General features: G+C 41.4%; 1 protein-coding gene and 1 pseudogene across 1 annotated transcript in view; one reads left to right on the top strand and one right to left on the bottom strand.

The window, feature by feature from the left end:
* Positions 1-24,245, top strand: part of ANO2 (anoctamin 2) — a 301,983-nt gene that overhangs the window by 115,144 nt on the left and 162,594 nt on the right. The window contains 2 exon segments of the mRNA XM_026652275.1: positions 11,692-11,826; positions 16,311-16,471. Of these exon segments, the coding sequence (XP_026508060.1) occupies positions 11,692-11,826; positions 16,311-16,471 (296 nt within the window).
* On the bottom strand, positions 7,511-7,812 carry LOC112116680 (annotated as a pseudogene).

Genomic DNA, 24,245 nt, shown 5'->3' on the forward strand with positions numbered 1-24,245 from the left:
GTGCTGTCCTCTGCTCTGGCTTGCCCTCCTTTGGAATATGATCAGTGCAGTGTGGGTTCAGCATACATAGACTAAGATGCTAATGCACAACATACTCCCATGTAACACACCCCATACTCCCTTATAAGAGTGGGTCGGGATTTGGCCCATAGAGATTGCCCTTGAATCTTTAATAGGAAACTGGTATTGCATTGCTGAGTAAGGACATTTTGTTGTCATGTCATACTTTCATCACAGAACTGTGGCAACTGAAGAAACAGCTACGATGGAGGCAGCTCCGGTAAACAGTATGGCCACTGCCAGCTTTTCAAAAGTCATGAGATTTGCTTAAAACCCATGAGATTTAAAAAAAAACAAAAACAACCCAACCAACCAAACAAAAAACCCTGCTAATTTTAGGTTCTTTTCCTTTACCTTCTAGTTTTTGAGCCTTTATGCTGCATTCAGGTCACATTTTCGAGCTTTTCTCTGAAACTACAAGGACAAGAAAGTTACTTTTTAAAAAAATAAAAGCTGATATTCTCATGTTCTCACAGGACTCTAGGAGCTGGGGCTTTAAAAAAACACCATATATTATATGAGACTTGATAAATTATGACATTTGGCGACATTGGGTAAAACTTTGAGTAGCCCTATCATGCTAGACGTTAATATTTCCTGTTTCTAAAGTTTTTTTATTCTTCTTATTCTGGGGAACAACAAATCTCTGTGTTAGCCACTAGATGGTATCTTGTTTGGCAATATATGCCTCTTACAACAAATGCTGCTTACAGTGTCCTATGAAAGAAACTGATACATCGAGCTCACTGTGCACTTGCAGCAAGATTTACAATATGAAGAGGATAAATATTGAATTTGAAATGGCTCCTGAAATTCAGGACAAAGTGAAGATTTTCTTAATGTTATGAAAAGAGAAATCAGCACGTGGGTTTCATATGTGGCTCTGGGGGTCTAGCCGATGTAAATGATGGTATAAAGCTGAGTATAAGCGGCATCAGAAAAGAGGCGTAAGTGGCAAAGTAGCACAGCATTCACTGATCTCTCATTCAGTGAGTGTGCAAAGCCCACGTACGTTGCACACCAATGAGGCAGAAGGAAAAGCGTGCCAGGAAAAGCAACTAACAGGACATGTGAGAGCAAGTAGGTACATGGCATGTTCCCAGTCCAAAGGAAAGGCTTATTCACTATAAAATACTAAAAAGAAGGGAAAATAAGGCTCTGTTGTAGGGGACTGTACAGCTGAGTGTAGGATGAGAAGGAAACTCATCATGATCTAAATTAACTTCTTAATACTCCTTATACAGGGCTTCCTTAGCTGGGGAAATGAGAATTACTGTAACCGAAAGGTGAAGTAGTTTCTCCCTCCCCAGGCAACCTTCATAGGCTCAATAGGTAAGAATCTTTCCCAGCCTGGCTGTTGGTTTTTGATTTGTTTGCAAACAACGATTTAGCTGTCCCACCTCCAGCAGAGGAAAAGTAGGAAAGGGGGAGATAGAGAAATTTCTGGATGTTAGGATGTCAGGTGCTACTCTGAGTGCCCCATCACTGGCTTCAGACAGCTCTGACATTGCATGGCTGCTACCAATAGGAAAATAACTTGATAGAAATAAAGGATGGATCCTTCATGACTGCATAGCCTGGGAGGTGTGCAGAGCTTCACAGACCAATCTGCAAATTGATAATCTAACGTGATCAGGGATTTATTTCCTTTAAAAATATCAAAGTGTAAATATCACTATTATTTTGTGTGGCCACTTTATCATCTCTATGTCATTGTACACTACATTCATGTTGTATCTAGTAGCTATTTGTATGATCTTCTTTTACCATTGTAAACTATTCAATTCACAAACAATAATTAACTTTTATTCACAGTGCCTCTATGCAGTAGGGAAAGATTATTATCCTTACAAATGAAAAGGTGCCATCGTTCTACCATCAGTCTATTTCTTTAGTTTCCATCGATGGATCATTTATACTTAGTTTATTTTGTAACACTGAAACTCTGCATTTTTTTTACTCCATTGCAATTTTTCCTGTGTCCCGTACATTTAATTCATGTGAGGGTCTGTGAACTGGACACTTTCTCCCCGTCAATATTTCCTTATTATTAAGTTTTAAATATTAGTTACTTTTGCAACACAACCAAGGGACTGGGGAGATAAAGCAGCATAAATGCATTTTAGGACTTAGCTTCTGAGGAAGTTTATTCCACGGCTGGTGGCAATTTAAGCACAGATTGGGCTGATCCTTGAATGTCTCCAGTTAAACTACAAGCCTCTGATTTCAAAGGTAAGAGACAACAAGTATGACAGGTTTCAAACAAATCCTTAACTAAGGAAGCTCTCTTAAGTGGCTCTTTTGCAGGGGAGCTGGAACACTTTGTATAGTGGGGGCGCTGAGAGCCATTGAACCAAACTGTAAACCCTGCATATGATGGAATCCACTTCAAGCCAGGGGGTGCAGCAGCACCCCCAGAACCCCTAGTTTCAGCACTTATGCTCGTCTCTTTCTGCATTTTGATCAATTCTAGTTACAAGTAAAAGGGGCCAGATTGGTGGTTGTCCTGTGGGTAGGGGTAGTGAATTCTCTGGTGCAAAAGGGCTGCAAAGCACCTGAACAGCCCCTCCTGGGAATACACCTGGTGCAGGAGGCCTGTATCAGGCACAAAGCTGGCTCTGCTAGATCTGAGCCCTCTTCCGTGGAAAACCCACCGCACAGATGGTGTTTCAGGGTGGGCAAGTGGTAGCCTGTGGGCATGGGCACCTAGATGCACGTTAGAGACAACCTTCAGGGATTGGGTGTAGTTACAAACCTGCTAGGGTGCCAGATTAATGGAAAGGTACATCAAAGCTTGTGAACTTGGGCTGGATTTTGAGAGAGTCAGAGCCTGGTTTGGCTACATACCACACTGCACTCAACCTCTTTACACTATTTGGTATTTGAATCCAGGGACACAACAAGCTACTAAAGAAGAAAATGTTTGCACAGCCTCCCTGCCCCTCCTGTGTACCCAGCTGCTGAGCCCATTGCTTAGGAATCATTTTTGTGCTTTTACTATGGACAGAGGAATTCTTTTGTTCACAGCACTAATGGGCTGCTTGTACTTGCCCTTCTAATATGCTTCTCCTTTCCTGCCTCACACTGGAGTTTGTTAGTATTTAGCTGAGATCCCAGGGTTGTTTTCATCCTCCTCTTGTCACTTCCGTACAATTCCTTTCTAGTCTCTTGGCTGATTGTTCTGAAGGGGGTTACTCTTTGCCAGGAGCCTTTGCAGGCTCCCAGATGGCTTCATTTGGTAGTACATGTTGGTGGGTGAGTTGACTGGAATGGATTGTTACTGTACTTTCTGGAGTCAGAAGAGCTGGGTTCTGTTCCTGACTCTGACTTGCTGTGCAATCTGTAGCAAATCACACAGGAGCATTATGAGGAATCGCTCATTCATGTTGGGCGCAAGCACTTTGAAGTTGACATTTCATCACAGGGGAAAATATTGTTATTTTAACAATGCTGTAATGAAAAGGAGTCTTTCTCACACATATTGTAACAGCAGAACATGAAAAATAACCTCCATATCCAACAAGCTTAATTCTGCTCTCAATTACACTGCTGTAAATCTGAAATAACTCCAGTGAAATCTATGCAGTTACTCTGAGTTTTCCTTGGTATAACCGCAGGCAGAATTTGTCTCTGAGTGAACTATTTATCCTTTTCCCAGTAGGCACATATGTGAAAATTTTATCAACACCCTATTAAAATAGACTTATTTTGAGGGATTGCGTGGGGCATGGGACTTGCACTAGGCATCTGCACAAGGGTGATTTTCATTCAGTAGGCAGTTGTATGACTGGGAGGACTAACATTGCAAATATGAATGTCTGAGAGAGACAGGGAGAAAGATGTCAAGTATCAGAGGGTTAGCCATGTTAGTCTGGACCTGTACAAAGCAACATAAAGTCCTGTGGCACCTTATAGACCAGTGGTCTCAAACACGCGGCCCGGGGGCCGCATGCGGCCCGCAGGGTTGTTTTCTGCAGCCTGCGAGCTCCTCGCGGCCCCCCCAGCGTTTACCTAGAGCGGCTCCAGCCCAACGCGCACCAGGGGAAGGGCAGGCTCCCTGCCTGCCCTGCCCCGCCCCCGCCGCTCCGGGAAGCGGCCGGAACGTGGGGAAAGGGGGGCACAGGGCTCTGTGTGTTGCTGTTGCTTCAGGCAGGGCCCCCAGCAGCTCCCATTGGCCGCAGTTCCCCGTTCCCGATCAATGGGAGCTGCTGGGGGTGGTGCCTGAAGCAACAGCAACACACAGACCCCTGTGCCCCTCCTCCCCCAGGTTCCGGCCACTTCCTGGAGTGGTGCGGGGACAGGCAGGCAGGTGGCCTGCCCTGCCTCCGGTGCATGTCGGGCCGGAGCCCGCCCCCCGAGCCCCTCCTGTAGCCCAACCCCCTGCTGTACCCCACACCCTTCCTGCACCCCACACCCCAACTCCCTGCCCTGAGCCCCCACCACACCCCTCCTGCCCTCCCTGGGGGCAGGAAGAGGGCAGAGTTGGGGTGGGGATTTCAGGGAAGGGGTTGGAATGGGGGCAGGGCCTCATGGAAGGGGTGGAGTGGGGGCGGGGCCAAGGGTGGCGGGAGAGGTGTCAGTAATGCGGCCCTCTGCCAATGTACTAGTCCTCATGTGGCCCTCGTGGTCATTTGAGTTTGAGACCCCTGTTATAGACTAACAGATGTATTGGAGCATAAGCTTTCATGGGTGAATACCCACTTCGTCAGACGCAGAGAGAAAGATGTGAAACAACAGATGGGCTAGAATGGGACATAGCAATGAAAAAATTGAATAGTCTTCCCAGTTAGGTGACTCAGTGGCTACTGTGTCTTTTCTTTGTCTTTTTAACTTTGCTCCTAAAACACCAGGAAATTCTTTCCCAAACATGTCACACATCACTCTACTTTATTCACATTCCACATAGCCCACACTTGGTTGTGCACGGTTATGAGCCATTTTTTTCTTCTTCAAATCTGATCTATTTATAAGTTGCATAACTTGGCAACAAAGCATTATGAGCAACATGCATCTTTGGTATTTAATTACCAGTTATTCTATGTCTTGTTGCCAAACCAACACAATAGACAGAAGTGCATCACAGACGTCTGGTTCGAATATATGGGAACTGAATAAACATTTTGAATGCAGCCTTCACAATACTTTTTGTAGTAAATTTACCATGACAGTCGATACACTTTCTGCAGTTTCTTCTCTTGTTTTGTTTACTTAGGGCTTGGTTCCTCAGGGTGCTGAGAATCTGCACCTTCTATTCAGCTTCTGTGGGAACTGTTGATGCTTTGTTCCTCTCAGGATCAGGTGTTTAGGCTCACTTCTTCATTAGAGTCATGACCCTTGCACAGGAGGTCAGTGGTTGGTCAGTGGCCATTCCACCAGCATTTGAAACAGCTTCCTAAGTGCAAGGCACAATGTTTCAGCTCAAGCCAGCACAGTGTGGAGTGTGTTAACTGCTTCTTTCATCAAGAAAAGTGTGAGTTCCTTAGCCAAGTCAGCTACTGCTGGCGGCCGATGGGAGCAGATGTACTAGCTGCATTTATGTATGTGAGAGAGACACTTCTCTTCTAATGACGACAGCTTTGATGGCTATAAAGAACATGCCACTGCAGAAGGTGGGCTTACCTCTCGGTACCCTTTTATATGTTACACATGAATCATGATCTGCTTCTTTCAATCTCTCCCAACCAACCTGTGCCTGTGTACGGCAAATGGGGGGATTTGGCCCTTAGCTGTTTCTGGATATATATGAACTAGGTGTAAATTATGCCAAGATAAAGATGTGATATAACAAAACTCAGTCTGTTTCTCCTCTTACTCTACAACAGAGTAAATCAAGAGCACTCCTATTACAGTCAATGGAGTAACACTGTTTTTACACCAGTGTAAGTGAGAGAAGAGTCCAGGCCATTGGTATTTACATGAGGTCACCTGTAAACATCCCTCAACACACACATCCTACCACCACAATCCAGCACACATATTTCTAGCCAGTACTTATTCTTAAAATCAGGTACATCTTAAAATGTGGTTTTCTTTATAATCTGCAATGTTAGTTTAGTGAGTATAGTTACAAATGCTTAGCTTTAGAAAGAACTTAGTATACTAAGTTAATTTAAAAAAAAGTCTTGATGTATTTTTGTATGAAGTCAGACATTTACAAGTATAATCGATGCATTGTGTTAGTGTGTGGTAGTGCCTGGGAATCCTTGTCATAAACCATGACCCCATTGTGCTAGGTGCTGTACAAACACAGAGCAAAATAGTCACTGCCCCAAAAAATGTACAATGTAAGCATAAGACAAGAGACAACAGATTGATACAGGTGGGAGCACAAGGAAACAATGAGATAATTTGGTCAGCATGACAGGCAGTCATCTCAGCATAGTACCAGCCTAAACGTTGTCAGGTTTTATTATAGGCATCTTGGTAAAGGAGGCATTTAAAGGAGGAGGTAGCTCTGTGGATGTTTATGGAAGCATGAGGAGCAACATGGGAGGAAGCACAAAGGTGCTTGTTTGAAAATGTATCAAGTAGGCGATGGAGACTGGCATCATGGGCCAATCAGAGACAGGATTAGAGCAGAGGTCCACCCAGTTAAATATCTCTCCTCAAGGACTGGCTGGGTCCTAAATGGTTCAGAGGTGGGGGAAGGTGTCTTTTTTTTCCTCATTCCCTTTCTTTTATACCCTGAACCATGAAGTGTGATAACACTGCTTGACTGGATGGTCCTGGGAATATGTGAGTTGCTCAATTTGACTATATTATGCTTAAAATCCAGATTGTGACTGAAAGTTTTGAGGACATGAAAGTATCCTTCCCCTATTTGTACCCTCTTTCCCCCTGTGGTGGTTACAATAGCAGTCCTTGTGCTCACCTGAGGCCAGGGATTGCATGGTGCTAGTGTCAGTAGCCACCTCAATGGGCCTGGGTAGGAGGCAGGATCACAACCCTATCTTCCTCAACGCTGTCAGGGAGCGCTGGTTGGCTGCCGATGGGAGTGTGCCAGTGAGCTTTGAGAGGCCTCTGTTATGTCCTCTGTTAGGGCCCAGTCCTGTGAGGATCTTGGGGTGTGAACTGACTGACTCCTACTGAAGGCAACGAGAGACCAGCTTGACTGCAGTGGGTGTTGGATCAGGCCCTTGATGCCACCTGCCAGATATTGTGCACCTTCAGATACCTTTATTTTCAGTGGGGGTTCAGGGCACTCAGCCTGTAATAGAAGGAAGGAGTGTACCTCCAGCATTTCTTACGTTGACTAAATAATCTCTCATCTTGCCTGCAAGATCATCACACAGCAAAGCACAATCCTCAGTCTACCTTGGACTAGTTCAACCTCTGCTCTGTTGAGCTTAGATCAAGGTGACTAGCACAGGACAAGTACTCATATAGGGCATAGCCGTTTTCATTTTTTTTTCTTTTTGAAAACATTTTAAGTCACAAAGCATTGTGCAGCTCACTGCTTCTTGGAAGCTGCCTTCCTTCCAGCTGCCAGAACATTGTTGAGCTCTTTTCACTTTCTCTTGGCACAGATGTGAGTAGCCACCCTTTTCTTTATGAATTTCAGATTACGTTTATCATTGGAAAGTTTTAATAACCCCATAGAAAGAAAGCCTCACAAGCCATGAACCCACTGACTTTGCAAATCTTGTCTCCGATGAACTTAGTGCGTTTGGTCAGATGATCTCTCCTCTGACACTGCCTGGGCTCAGATACCTTCTTTGCCACTTTATGGGCCGTGTTCAAGCCAACAGCCATAGCATAGAAGGCTGCCCGCTATGGTCTTTTAAAGGTCAGATTGTGGCCCATCCTGCATGTCTGCACAGGGCAGAATAGGATGGAAGGTGCCCCCTTAGAAGGCTGTGCCAGCTACCCATATCATCCATGCATGTAGGGGGGGAAGGGGCAAGGAGTACATGGAGCACTGAGTCTACCCCCCATCCCATCATGCTTGCCAGAGCATCTGCACAGGTGCCCTGGGGGAAGTATGCTGCACCAGGTATATAACCAACACAGGGTACATTCCCTCCGAGAGCAGGGGGAAACCGGAAGCCTTATAGTGATTCCTTGCTTCCTAGTCTGCCCCCGGGGCAGTGCAGCTACATATTGACCCATATATGAGGTTTGTGGCAAATCCATGACTGGACCCATTATTTATTCATATTTTTTCTCTTTATATAAAATACTTTTCTTAGTCACAATTTTAATAAAACTATACAGAAATAACAGCAAGTATACTCAATACACCCCAAAACAAAATCCTTGCCAAATGCATGATTCATGTACAAAGTCTACGGCAAATGAATAGCCCTATCAATTACAGTAATATTTCTCACGTAAATAGCTTATTATTATTTATTTATTTGTATTCCAGTGACCCCCATTGTGCTAGGAGCTGTACAAACACAGAACAAAAAGATGGCCTTGGCCCAAAGATCTTACAATCTAAATTGCAGTGTGAACGTTTGTAGATTTTATAGGGGGATAAATATAATATGCTAACCAGTAAACTCATATAAGCTGTTTAGAGGCTGGATCCTACAAACAATCACGCATGTAAGTAATCCTTATTTATGCAGCTTGTCCAACTGAAGTGAAAGGGATTAACTTGCATAATTAAGTTCCTTTCATTTGAGTATGTTTGTAATGATTCAGGGTGAGCTGTACCTTTGAGCTTTCACTCAGTCTCTCCATGGGTCCCTTTCAAGTGACTAGCCCTGTGCTGCTCTTCTCTCAGAGTGGAATCCTGCAATTCTCCTCCTTCTTAGACTTGGTTTCCAGGTTAACTCACCCCTATTTACCACCCACGTTTCCTCAACAGTTCCTCCAACTGTATTTGCCCACTGCTATTGCCTTCCCTTCTGGAGTTCTGATCAATATGAAAATAGTGTTTCTTCAGTAGGGGGGAGGGATAGCTCAGTGGTTTGAGCATTGGTCTGCTAAACCCAGGGTTGTGAGTTCAATCCTTGAGGGGGCTATTTAAGGATCTGGGGCAAAATCAGTACTTGGTCCTGCTAGTGAAGGCAGGGGGCTGGACTTGGTGACCTTTCAAGGTCCCTTCCAGTTCTAGGAGATAGGATATCTCCATTAATTATATTATTATTCAAAACAAAATATTGTTTATTCATTCATAGGAACATGACAATCAGAGAGGAAAGGATTAAAACAACAAAGGTCTTCATGCACAGTATTCTTACCTAAATCTTAGCATTTCTCTCAAGAGTCAAGACTTAGGCTATGTTTACACTAGCACTTTTGTTGGTCAGGGGTGTGAAAAAAACACACGCCCCCAACCAACATAAGTTTCACCCTCAGAAGCGCCGGTGTGGACAACACTATGTCGGCGGGAGACGCTCTTCCACTGACACAGCTACCGCTGCTCATTGGGGGTAGTTTAATTATGCCAAAGAGAGAATTCTCTCCTATTGTCATAGAGCGCCTACACGGGAAACCTTACAGCGGCACAGCTGCAGTGGTACAACTGTGCTGCTGTAAGGTCTCCAGTGTAGACATAACCTTAGACAGGCTTGACTTACCCCTGGAACCTTCCCACTTCTGGGGACTGGGTTATAGGTTGCTTCTCTGCAGACCCTCCCTCTCCCCTTCTGCGCATCAGCGCTGCTCTTTTAACAGTTTCCAAGGCCCATATCCTCAAAAGTATTTAAATGTCTAATTCCCAATGGGAATTGACACCTGTATTGTCATTTAAGTATCAGTGATTGGGTCCATCTACAGCCATTGACTTTGGTTCCTGCAATCAAAAAACACCTAAGACTGACTTAACCCTTAGTTTTCCTTTAGGAAGCAACCAAAGGACTACCAAACCCACAGAAGTACACGTAACATTCAGAAAATCAATTCAGATACCTTGACAAAGGGTGTGCAGGATCATATTGAAAATCACAAATGATGGATTGTAGGCAGATACAGTATTTGGAATCTGTAAGAGTAAAACAATGTTTTTTGTTTTTTTTTTTTAATTAAACAATCCCAAACACAATTTATAAATTAATAAATATCTGCTCTGTCATATCTCGGATGTTATAGTATTTCCCAATACTGAGAACAGTAACTAGCTGTGGTACTTCATATATCACTGTAGTCATACACTTTCTGTTTTGGATCAATAACATCAAAAAGCTTTTCCTGTCTATTAATAATTGGCTCTAACATTTAGATATTAGGTCCAATCATGAACATCAAAACCATCCCACTCCCCCTTAAATTACCTCACATAGATATTTGTTTTAACTAATTCTATATCTCACTTAAATGTACTTTTCTTTCATTTCAGGTAATTAGTTTTTGTTTTCCATTCCTAATTTCCTTACGTATTTGCTCGTGCTTTGATGTCATTATCACTCAAGCATATTTTCAGTTATCATATTCCCTTCTGATGTATTTTTCTAGGCTATTGATGTTATATATGCGTTACCTTAATGTGTCTTTATTGGTCGTATCCTACAACCCTTTTATGATTGCAGTTACCCTTCCTAAAAGCTCGATCCTACTGTCATTGAGCTCAAGTGGAGTTTTGCCATTAACTTCAATAGGAACAGAATAAGCTACTAAATTATCAATGCTCAGTGTGCTGAGAAGTCCAAGGCCCTGCATTTGATATTGTTTAGAGCACTATAAATTAGGAACAATCTAAACAAAATCAGTGGAATTACATCAGGGTAAAACTCATCTAATGTAAATAAGATCAGAATCAAGCCAAAAGCATGCCTGTGCCCAGGCTTTATAGAACGCATTTGTTGCCTTTCTTTTGTTAGATGTGATATCCTTATGCTACCTCTTAGTGTTACATTTGCTTTTTTGTACCACTACCCTTAGAGCTTGCATTTAATTAATGTAATGTGCAATATCTTTCCCAGAACCCTCTTTTGCACTACTCTTTTCTATCCAACAGTCTCTTATTTTGTTTTTTGGCTTGTGAGATATTTCTCAGCACACTGTTTTTAAAATTCGTAATTAAATCTCATCATATTGTCCCTCTCCCTACTCCTCCCCCGATTTCTCAAAGTTCCCTGGAAACTCTCAGTATTCTACTATATTTATAATCACTCCTAACAGTGCTTTGGAATGATCAGTAAATTTCATCAGAGCTGGGTATACTGTTGTGTTTGATTCATGAGGAAATTGGGCTGAATACTAATAAGTATTTATCACTACCTACAATTAACTGTTCCCTACCATACTGTATACTTTTGCATACCCACTGTAAAGTGTGTCAGATATTTATTCCACCTGAATGGCCAATGATAGGTGTGCCCCAAAGTCCTGCTTTCACGTTAAAAATTGTTAGTCTGAAAATACACTCTCTGATGTATCAGCCTATTCACATAGGGCCTAATCCTACAGCCCTTACTCATTCAAGATACTGGGACTGCTGAGGTAAGTAAAGACTATTAGTGTGGGTAAGCATTGCAGAAGTGGGCACTTATTCACACCTGATGCTAGGACCATGAATGAAATCCTGGCCTGACAAAACTCCCATTGACTTCAATAGGGCCAGGATTTCATCACACATCTCTTATAATTTCTGAATATCAGTTGCAGGGATTTTTGAAACACATTCGTAAATGATACTGAAGATGACACCCTTAAAATATATTTCTTTCTTTTCTTTTTCAGGAAGTATTTTGGAGAAAAAATAGGACTGTATTTTGCGTGGTTGGGTTTATATACAGAATTCCTTATTCCATCGTCAGTAGTTGGGATTATAGTGTTTCTTTATGGATGTATAACCATGGAAAGTGACATTCCTAGGTAAGCTTGTCTGTGAACAGTATTTTGTTACTGAATACTTAAAACATTATGTTATTGGACTTAATCCTCAGTAACTGCAATTACTTTTAGTATGTTTGAGGAACATTTGTATAGTATTAACAAACAAATCTGTATAATACAGTTGCATTTATTTCACTAGGATCCTACACACATGAAATAATCTTATTCAAACCAAATAAATTCCTTTGTGTGTTTACAAGAATGCAATAAACTTACTGAGCATATTTATTTCAGTAGCTTCACCATTGAATAGCCAAATAAACACATGGTCATATTCCACTGTAATTCATTCTAATGTCACACTTACACAATATGTGTGCATTTGCATATGTGTAATATTTGAATGCAATGCAATAGAATGTGTTTATTTGGGTCTTCAAAGGTGCAGTCACTGAAATAAGGACACTCAGTAAGTTTATTGCATTCTCCTAAAACATGTGAGTAGATTTATTGATCTGAATAAGATTATTTCAGTGTTCTTACATGTATGTAGGATCACAATGAAATAACTGCAGCTGTGTTAGTACAGATTTCCAGATATAACAAGTGTATATCTAGAGTTCTGCAACTTGGTATATTGCAAACAATGATGTCTTTGGAATAAGTGGTGCTGTTCAAATACAACATAAAATCTGTTTACATAAATGGTTTGAAAAATTAAAATTAGAGCTGGTCAAAATGTTTAAAACAAAAAGTTTTTCTATTAAAAATGTATTTAACCCCCCACAAAAAAATTGCAAAAATGTTTTGATATTGTCAAAAAATTTGGTTTTCCATTAAATATTGTTTTTTTCCTTGCAGATATTAAAAAAAAAATTGAAGACATTCTCAAAAACCTTATCTAACTATCATTTTTTTCATACACTGAAGGTTTTCAATAAGTGAAAAAATAACATTTCCAATAAAAAAGAATAGTGGAAAAAACTGGGAAATTTCAAATAAATAAAAATGAATCCATTTCAAACCTTCAGAAGCAAGAACCCCAACTTCTTAATTAGAAAATGTTTCGTAAAGCTAGTTTTTCATTTTTTGACTAGCCCTATTTAAACATAGCAGAGTTGGTGAATATAAAAATTAGTATAATGACAGTTTGATCAGATTGAGTGTGTTTATAAACATAAGCAAAGTCCTGCTTCCCTTATTTCCAAGATTAGGTTGTAGTGCAAAGCTCATTGAAGTGAATGGAAGGGAAGCATTTCCATTGTCTTCAAAGATCTTCATTTCACTTTCTTAATCCTCTGTAAGTCAAGTTATTTGCATGGGTAGTTGTCATCAAAAATTAGCCCGGTGCCTTTTTTACATTTGGAGTCTGCAGTATTCCCTAATTCCTGGTTCCCCAAACTATTGTTTGTTTGTTTGTTTGTTTTCTGTTGATGTGTCTATGAATAAAGAAACATTTTAGTAAATACTGATGCAAATGCTCACTTCTCAGTGAAAAAAATGTAAAAATAGGAATCTTTTGGTAATTTGCTATTTATCAGTTGCTAATAAATAAAGAAGCATCAAAATGGTTAGGTAGTTAGCTAAAGAAATTGACACTTTTTAAGCATGACCATTGTAAGTCACAATGCTGGATTCTAATATTACCTGTTTGTCTGCAGAATTCTCGAGGTATTCCCTACACATACTGAATTAACCTTATCCTTGGTTTCTACACATAAAATGAAAACCAACATTTTTGGAAGGAACAAAACTCTTCATGCTTCAGGGCATAAGGCAACCTCTAAATAATGAGCGTTAGGATGAAACTGTCTCTACAGGCAGGTTGTTCCATAACTACCACTGCTGGGTTTTTGCAGCTTTCTTGGAACCATTAAATGGCCACTATCAGAGATAGGATACTGAATTTGATGCACCTTGGGTCTGATCCCAGTATGGTAATTTCTATATTAGCTAAGGTAAATTGGCAAGTTTTAAAACATGATTACTGTGCAGAAAAACAGATCGAGACAATTATCAGTGATTGGTAAATGATGATTGATAACATTTCTGATTTAGATTTTTTAACCTGATTTGAATGAACTTTTAATTGAGATCAGCTGTGCCCGTCTCAAGCAAATCTTATGCTAACATTAAAACTGCAGAGAGACTTAAGGCAAAGATAGTTCTGCCCCACTCTCTGCTGCCTTTTCAAATACAAAACAAGAGAGTGTTATTTTAACTATGTCATGGCTGGAAATAGCTGTACATAATTAAAATGAAATAATTTCCAGACGGATGGTCTTGACTGTTAAAGGAATAAATCATTTTCCATCACTAACTTCTATGATGATAGAAAATCACAGCAGATATTTGTCAAAAAGGAAACAATCAGAAACCAGAATAATGTAAAGTTACCATACACCTAATATCAGTGAAACAGTCTTGTAAGTTCTTCTGTTAGGCCATGATCCTGCCATTTGATCGATGCAAGATCTATGCCTTATGCTCTGAAACATGAAGAGTTTTGTTCCAACCAAAATTTTTGGTTTTCATTTTATGTGTAGAAACCAAGGATAAGGTTAACTCAGTATATGTAGGGAATACCTTGAGAATTCTGCAGACAAACAGGTAATATTAGAATCCAGCATTGTGACTTACAATGGTCATGCTTAAAAAGTGTCAATTTTTTTAGCTATCTAACCATTTAAATGCTTCTTTATTTATTAGCAACTGATAAATAGCAAATTACCAAAAGATTCCTACTTTTACAATTTTTTTCACTGAGAAGTGAGCATTTGCATTAGTATTGACTAAAACCTTTCTTTATTCATAGCCACATCAACAGAAACAAACAAACAAACAATAGTTTGGGGAACCAGGAATTAGGGAATACTGCAGACTCCAAATGTAGAAAAGGCACTGGGCTAAATTTTGATAAAACTATCCAAACAAATAACAGTTTGGGGAACCAGGAATTAGGGAATACTGTAGAGCATGTGACCACTGACCTGAATGGGACTCCATGTGAGCATCAACATCTTGCATACAGATCTGGCTGCTTATTCAGTAAAATCAGTAGGTTTTGGCTTAACCTAAAGGAAAACAGTGGTTGTTAGTTAAAGACCTTAGATAATTGAATAAATATATAGTATATAACAATGCATATTTTTTAAAAAAGACTTTTTAAATAGAAATTTTAAAAACTTTAGAAAATGTTCACATTAGTTTGTAAAAATGCCAATCAGTGTTTGGTAACTCCGGTTCTGGTGTCTCTTGGTGAGAATGGACGTTTGCTTGTACTACATCAGATGATGTAATCTGAGGTACAGGGCATACAGTTTAGCATTTAAATGCCTGAGCCAGGACGGAGAGCTTTACAATTGTTGTAAAGTACATTTCATCATATTTTGGAAATTTAGATTAGCATTCTTTCTGAAAAAATAAACAATTGAGTCAAATTGTGACAGGAGAGCATCGCATGCACATTTGGGTCTGGACAGATGAGACGAATTGGCCAACATTTTCAAAACTGACTGACTAGTCTGTTTGAGTGCTGTAATTTTTGGATACCCAATTTGAAATACCTTCAAGGGGCCTGATTTTTGGCAACTGCTGAGCATCCACCTTCTGGAGGTACCCAAATTAACTAGTAACTTTAGAAAATCTTGGCCAAAATGTTGTAGCAGAAGATGCTACAGAGAAGCATTAAAAGCTTACCTTGGGAAAATACCCAGTGTTTATCCAAGTGTTCCGCAAGTGAAAGTGCAGTCTAGGAGAAAGCAGGATGTTTCCTCCAGAAGTGAGGGAGTGTTTGTTCCTTGGCCAGATCCTCAGCTGGTTTAAGTCTCTTGACTTCAATGGAGGTATGCCAGTTTACATCAGCAGAGAATCTGGCCCAACATATCCTGCAAAATGTTTTGCACACAGCTGCCAGGTGATTGGTTCCATCTGTGAAATGGATTAACTAAAATGCATGGGTACATTTAATAGCTTTATAGGGTGTTATGCAGATTTGTGGAGCCACATTTCCTCTTATTTGCACATAGCCAAATATTCCGCATAATTCTGGCCAAGATTCATGCACAGATTAACGTGGCATGTAGCACACGTTCTTGTTTGAGATGTTAATCCATGTTAGAGACGTGTGTTTTATCAAGGGGAAGCCAGAATTTGGCCCATGGAGTTTACCTTACTGCAAATTTAATCCTTTTTTTTCTCATGCATTCAAAAGCTGATCTGTATTTCCTGTGTCTCAAATTGGATCATCAGACTCAGGATGTCAGTGTTTGCTTTGATTTCTTTTAATTATATTTAATACACATTTTTAGTGAGTCATTCTTCTCCAATAAAATCTAGCGATCAGATTGGTTTATTATTTTGCATTGGTTTTCCTTCAGCACAGTACCTGCATGTGCTTAAGCCTCCAAGGTGTAACAGCATGCAGTCGCTGTGAATGGCTGAATGCACTACAGTACAAAACACAGATGCTTCATCTTTTCATTAGAAATACATTGTGACATCTTTGCATTTGTTATTTATAGTAAAGAGATGTGTGACCAAGAGAAAGCGTTCACCATGTGCCCTCTTTGTGACAAGTCTTGTGACTACTGGAACCTCAGCACTGCATGTGCTACAGGACGCGCTAGCCACTTGTTTGACAACCCTGCAACAGTCTTCTTCTCCATTTTCATGGCTCTCTGGGGTGAGTATGGTTTTGAATGTTAGCAATGTTATTAGATCTTTGGACTCATAACAGAAAGGAAAACTGCGATGGTACAGTAGTCGAGCATTAATATTTTATTATGCTTAGGGCATTAAGGGATTAAATGTACTGCATATGCCTTATGGAGCTAGCAAGCCCCCAAAGGCTAATATGTGCTGGCTTTTGCTGAGGACTGGATTCCCTCCTCTTCCTGGCCACCCACTAGGATTGCGGTGAGAGGAATCCAAGCTTCTGTGCTCTGAATTCCCAGTGGTGTTTTAAGCTGTAGGAGCCTGAACAGAGTCCAGTCACTACCCCAATCTTGGAGGCCCTAGGCATACTCTTAGCATGCAGATGTCCTATCTGGCAACCCTTTCTGAATGTCGGAACTTGCTGTCCAGCCACCTAACCCCTCTGGATACAGTGCTGACCCTTCAGACTCCCCAGTATTTAAACACACCCCTTTCATTGAATTCCACCCCGAAGGTGTGAAGCTTCTGGTTTACAGTTGAACTCTCTCAGTGGTCCTTTGCTCCTTGCCTTCCTGCCCCTGCAGCAGCCTCCCTCATCTTAGTCTGGTGCAAAATGGCTCTTTCCTCCAGTTCTCCCCCCCGCCACTACCCGTGAGTCCCTTTATAGACTCCTGCTGGGGCCATCTGCTTCTTTTGTTCTGCCTTTTGGTAATTTTCCATTACTCTCAACCCCCTTTCCCTTCAGACAAGGGGAGGAAGTGTCTTCTCCCAGATAGAACAAACCTACTGTCCTAAGGTGTCTTACTTTGAAAAGATGATCGTTGAGTGCTGCTCATTTACTGGTGTCTGTCCCTGCAGAGACCTAACACAACCCTGCTAATTCAGGTCGGATCCACATCCATATAGGCTTTCCATGACACAGTATGCATGATACAGTTTCATAAAATTATCTAAAATTCAGAAGTGGTAGAGACAGAGACCCCCATTTCGTCACACTGACGAAGGACTGGAGCTAGTTGTGTTACCAGGGATTCCCTCTGACTGTGGCAGCCATGGGCTGTGTGTGTTTTGTATATAATATATGTATATAAATACATACAGCCCAGGAGTCCCTCTGCCCATGCCCCCAGCCTGCCTAATACTGCTCCCAGTCTGCTCTGTCTTCACATCTTTCCTCTGTGGGGTTCGCATGGAGAGCAGGTTCCACAAGGCTTGGGAGACAGTACTGGGCAGGCTGTCAAATGTCTCCTTCCACATGGAATGGGATTCATTTAAGCACAGAGCGCATTCGATGTGGGACAGTCTTCTCCATGACTCTGTCAAAACTTTATGGGACTCATCCATGATTTCCCCCCAAATATCATGTGACAATCACTGTGTACACACTAGATTTGTCCATAACAACAAAAATTCTCTGCCTATCCAAGGATCTCAAAGCGCATCATAGACACTAATTAATATTTTACACCTCTTCCTTACTTGTGTTGCTGTTGGCTTCTCCCAGGTCCTGGCAACTGCATGCATTGTATTTTGCTTACCTTGCTGCAAAGTCACTCACTAGTGATCTTATTTATTGTGAAAGCTACAGACGTGGTGGTCTTTTAAAACAGTCTCTGGAGGGCACCGCTGTAAACTGAACTGTGAAATGCATCAGGAAAGCCTCAGACTGAGTGTAGAACTTTGGCCAAGCAGCCATATTAACCCGATATTGCCAACTCCAAGTGATCAAAGATCATGAGTCAGGCCCCATAAATCATGAGATTGGCTTTAAAATGATTAAATTAAAAAAAAATATTTTGAGCCTTTAGGGAGCATTTTCAAGCTTTACTCGGCTAGAAGCTTACTTAAAAAATGAGAGTTTCATGTGAACACATGACTTGAGGAGTTTGGGCTTTGAAAAACACACCAAGTATCATGAGGCTCACAGTAAAATTGTGAGAGTTGACAACATTGTTAACCTGGTCCAGTTGTGGCTCAATAATAGCTCTAGAAATTACACTGTGTTGAGTGTTATGAAAACTGAGGTGTCGTGGTTTATCTGCTGTTATGGACTATATAATGCACAGGCTTGTAAATTTGCTACCTGTATCTATCAGAGTTTCACCATGAATGTATAGGATGCAATGTGTCCAAACCACAAAGGAATGAATGCTCTCAACATTGGCAACCTGACAGAATAGATATGCACAATCAGTGCCTGAATATGGCAGAAGATGATGCCAATAGGTTGGGAGGAAGAGTTGAATGAGAAAAATGAAGTAAAATAAGCTCAGCACTCTGGGGTTGTATGCCCATTCCAGTGCACTTTCATCAGTTACATCAAGTGAATTCCTGCATGGTTCCAAGAGGTGACACTTTCTATGGAGATGAACATAAGGACCACCCTCCCTGACATGCCAGAGTATAATCCTCCAGACTAATGAGTAGCTATGTCAATCCTGCCTTGTAACCTGGAGTGTCCTTTACAATGCCTTGTTGCTGTAGCCTGTAGCCTCGACTGCTCCCAACACATAAATCAATCCCAGCTGTGCTTCTGTGTGTGCTGCAGCCAGCCAGCTACACCTTGGCTCTTACCAGCCTTGGTTATGCTGCTGTGTGACCCCAACACACCTCCAGTTCCAGATTTCCCCCCAGAAATGTATGTCTAGGGCCCTACCAAATTCACGGCCATAAAAAACGCATCATGGACCGTGAAATCTGGTCTCCTCCCGTGAAATTTGGTCTTTTTTGTATTTTTACCCTATACTATACAGATTTCATGGAGGAGACCAGTGTTTCTCAAATTGGGGGTCCTGACAGAAAGGGGAGTTGCAGGGGGGTCACACGTTTATTTTAGGGGGGTTGTGGTATTGCCATCCTTACTTCTGCACTGCCTTCAGAGCTGGGTGGCTGGAGAGTGGTGGCTGCTGACTGAGGGCCCAGCTCTGCAGGCAGCAGTACAGAAGTAAGGCTGGCAATACCATACCATGACATCCTTACTCTGCGCTGCTGCTGATGGTGGCTCTGCCTTCAGAGCTGAGCTCCCGGCCAGCAGCCGCCGCTCTCCAGCTACCCAGCTCTGAAGGCAGCGCCATCGCCAGCAGCAGTGCAGAAGTAAGGGTAGCAACCCCCCAACAATAAACTTGTGACCCCCCCTCCCCACAACTCCTTTTTGGGTCAGGACCCCTACAATTACAATACTATGAAATTTCAGAGGTACACAGCTGAAATCTTGAAATTTAAGATTTTTTTAAATGCTATGGCCGGGAAATTCACCAAAATGAACCGTGAATTGGGTAGGACCCTATATATGTCCTGTACTGCCCAGCCCTCTTCTGGACAGTGCAAATATAATGAGTCCATTATTCCTTTAAGGGACTAATACATAGACAACTTGTTTTCCTAAATGGAGTTACGCAGACATTTCAGCTTGAACACACTGGATTAGGTAATACAGTAAACCAAGTTTACTTCTACAGAAAGATAGATTTTGAGTGAGTATAAAAATGAGGCACAAAAGTCAGAAATGGCTACAAGAAAAATAAAGATAAACTGTTAACTGGTATCCACTTAAAAAGCTATCTTAGTTGCAAAGCAAACTTTTCACCATATGCTCCAGCAGATTACTGCCCAAACTCTCTCAGGTCAGAACCCTCCCCCCAGAGTCCAGTGGCTGCTTCCTTTGTCTCTTCAGGTGCAGTGAATGTGATGGGCAGGGGGAGAGAGAAGGATGCCTTGGGGTGTTTGTTCCTTATATAGTCTTAGATCCCCTTTTGAAAAACATTTCCAGCTGAGAAACAGGAGACACAGAGTCTATGTGGAAGGTTGTTCCCAGCTGGTTTTTTCAACTGTTTGAACTTCCTTTGTCTTCCTTTCCTACTTGATGACTCTGTTTACTGCTTAAATGCAAATTAAGCAGAGCACAGGTTCCTTTGTTTAAGACAAACCAGTTTCCCAACTTCTGTTTGGTCATGGCTGTGGGGTTTGGAACATGTGTTAATAATACCTTACATAGGAACCTTATAACTTCACATTATATGCCACACATATTTTACCAGGACAATACTGACCAGCAAATTATCAGTTTCCAAATGGTACCTTTGTATAAAGATTATTACAATAGTACATAGAGTATGAATACAGGGGTCTATTCTGTCACACCCTCCAAATTTATCATTACAGTTCCACTGTATGGTAATTGTTGGCTTTTAATTCTGGCCATTATGTGTAATGATAATGTATGAATGACGTACTGTCTCAGATAGATACAAGATAGATACAAGATAGAATAATCATGGAGCAGGTCCTCAAGGAATCCATTTTGAAGCACTTGGAGGAGAGGAAGTTGATCAGGAACAGTCAATATGGATTCACCAAGAGCAAAGCATGCCTGACCAACCTGATTGCCTTCTATGATGAGATAAAACTGGCTCTGTGGATATGGGGAAAGTGGTGGATGTGATATATCTTGACTTTAGCAAAGCTTTTGATACTGTCTCCCACAGTATTCTTGCCAGCAAGTTAAAGAAGTATGGATTGGAAGAGTGGACTATAAGGTGGATAGAAAGCTGGCTATATCATTGGGCTCAATGGGTAGTGATCAACGGCTCGATGTCTAGTTGGCAGCTGGTATCAAGAGAAGTGTCCCAGGGGGTTGGTCCTGGGGCCGGTTTTGTTCAACATCTTCATTAATGATCTGGATGGATTTCACCCTTAGCAAGTTTGCAGATGACACTAAGCTGAGGGGGGAGGTAAATACACTGGAGGGTAGGGATAGGGTCCAGAGTGACCTAGACAAATTGGAGGATTGGGCCAAAAGAAATCTGATGAGGTTCAACAAGGACAAGTGCAGAGTACTATACTTAGGAACAGAAGAATCCCATACACTGCTACAGGCTGGAGACTGACTGGCTAAGCGGCAGTTCTGCAGAAAAGGATCTGGAGATTACAGTGGAAAAGAAGCTGGATATGAGTCAACAGTGTGCCCTTGTTGCCAAGAAGGCTAACAGCATATTGTACTGCATTATTAGCAGTGTTGCCAGGAGATTGAGGGAACTGATTATTCCTCCCTATTTGGCACTGGTGAGGCCACATCTGGAGTATTGCGTCAAGTTTTGGACCCCCCACTACAGAAAGGATGTGGAAAAATTGGAGAGAGTCCAGCGGAGGGCAACAAAAATGATTAGGGGGCTGGGGGACTTGACTTATGAGGAGAGGCTGAGGGAACTGGTCTTATTTAGTCTGCAGAAGAGAAGAGTGAGGAGGAATTTGTAGCAGCCTTCAACTACCTGAAGGGGGGTTCCAGAGAGGATGGAACTAGGCTGTTCTCAGTGGTGGCAGATGACAGAACAAGGAGCAATGGTCTCAAGTTGCAGTGCAGGAGGTCTAGGTTGGATATTAGGAAAAACTATTTCACTAGGATGGTGGTGAAGCACAGGAATGGGTTATCTAGTGAGGTGGTGGAATCTCCATCCTTAGAGATTTTTAAGGCCCGGCTTGACAAAACTGTGGCTGGGATGATTTAATTGGGGTTGGTCCTTCTTTGAGCAGGGGGTTGGACTAGATGACCTCCTGAGGTCTCTTCCAACCCTGATATTCTATGATTCTATCATTCTAAGTGTGTTCCTAAGAGAATCTTGCTTGAAAAGGGAAATCCTTACATCTATGCAAATGATCATTTCCAGTGCAGTTGTATTCACAGCAGTTTTCCCTCAGCATCAACAAGATGGTTTGTGAAGTATACTGTTGACATATGCCATGTCTGCATTTTCAGAAATGAGATGAAATGACTGAAGTTTGTAGTGAAATAGAAAAGAACAAACAGTTCTTTATGTACTGGTTTTAAAAGACACTCAAGGATACTAAAATATTTTCTGAGCCATATCCTGTCGTTAAAAAAAACCGTTTCCCACAGACTGGAAAATTCTTTGTGCTGGGACTATGATAACTGAGCTTGTCAGTGCAAGAAAAATACTCCCATCATGTATCAGCATCTGCGAAGCAAAACCAAGTACCCTCTGTTAACCCTGCCCTGCTTGCATATTGAGCATTACATTACACCATGTTATTGCTGCCCTGCCAGTAGCAGAGCACATTCCTTCTATCTAGCATTCCAATTTGCTGACTGACAGTTCTACTGTTCTTTGCATACCTGAAACCAGCTTCTCTTACGGTGTCTTGAATAAGCTTTGCTTGAATCACTTTTTGCAAGATGTAGCGATGGGGAAACTGTCATGCATTATTACTCACTACTAATATGCTTCAAAAGGGAACAATATGGTATTTATGCTCTGTTGAGCTGGCTTCATTTCATGGTGAGGGCTGTGCAGAAGAATCCTCCTTTTATCCTTTCAGCCTTCTCCTTTCTTGGGAAAGGTGGAGAAATTTGTTGCGGTTAATATCATGAAAGGAAATACGTTCCTGTTACTTGATGGGATACCTCATTAAATATCTTCATGAATCCAATGACTCCATTTACCATTTCCCCCATTCATTGAGAATTTGCACCAAAAGAGAGAATCACGCCTGGCTAATTGTGCTTATAACTGTTGATGTTCTGAGATGTCAAGTTTCCGCTCGCAGTTAAACAATTTCAGAGGAAGGAGAGTTGAACATAATTGAACAAGTTTTTAGCTGGTTTAAAATAGAGTGGCTTCAGCAATTTACATTATGCTAATTTATACCATTGGTGTATCTAGCCCAACCAATTAAAGTAGGTAAATGCTACCATTTTCATCCCCTTGAGCTAAACAGGGAACGAAGGCACAAATCCACCTACAAAATCATTGTTTTTTTTTCTATAGTTATTCCAGAAAGTCCTTTAAACCCCCAGAACATGTTAAACATGTTTTTTATTTGCACTGTGATCTCCATAAGGGATGAATAAAAATAACAATTATTTGAATATCTGGGCTTAACTTGTGTACGGTCAGTCACATGTTTAAAATGTTCTCTGTTGTCTGCCAGTTCTTCCAGAGCAGCCCGCAGTGACTTTTAGATTCCCATAATGTGAGAGGACTTATGCAGAGAATATGATATGCACTGTCCCCTACAGGTCAGATTTTTCAAAAAAGCAGAACATCCACAATCAGGGCCAGATTTTCAAAACAGCTCAGTACTTTGGATACCACACTCTTTTGAAAATCTAGCCACTCATTTCAGTGCCTAAATGGGAGCTGAGATATTTTGAAAAATCTGGCCTTAACTGTGGATGTTGCACATTTGAAAAGTTTGCTTTGAGTTCTTGAAAATCTGGCTCCAGAGCAAGCTTTTTACTCTGGTTTTATGACGGTTTCATCTGTCAGATATGTACTTTCTATATTTGTTTGACTAGAGTGTAACTCCCTGTATCAGAATTTGTTAATAGACAGAATAATTCTGGCATCAGGCTGAATTATCTCTTCAGCAGTGGAGATCATTGAAGGGAAACAGCTGTGAAGAAAAGATTTCTTCCTTCCTCCCCATATTTCACAGGATCTGTCAGAGAGAACATTTTGAGTTAGAAACTCCTATGTTTGGCTTGGCAGCAATGAGATCTTGAGCCATCTCTGAAGTTCTATTGTCTACATAGACACTGAAGTCACCCATCACTAAAAGCCTGGGTGAGCCCAGCGTAAGGTCAGATTAAAATTCAGTCAGCTCATCTATATCCAGTCAGCTCATCTATGTAGTCTGAAGTTATGTGGTTCATCATGGGCACCAGAATGCTTCCCAATTTTACCTTGCTCTGGCACTCACACCAAAGGTGACCACTGTCAAAGGAATCTGGATCTAATTCCCCATTGCTTTGCACCTTGTACAATTATCTACACCTGTGCAAGGTG

Source organism: Terrapene carolina, unplaced genomic scaffold, assembly GCF_002925995.2.
Source record: "Terrapene carolina triunguis isolate 2854851 unplaced genomic scaffold, T_m_triunguis-2.0 Scaffold112, whole genome shotgun sequence".
In the NCBI taxonomy this organism is placed as follows: domain Eukaryota; kingdom Metazoa; phylum Chordata; order Testudines; family Emydidae; genus Terrapene; species Terrapene triunguis.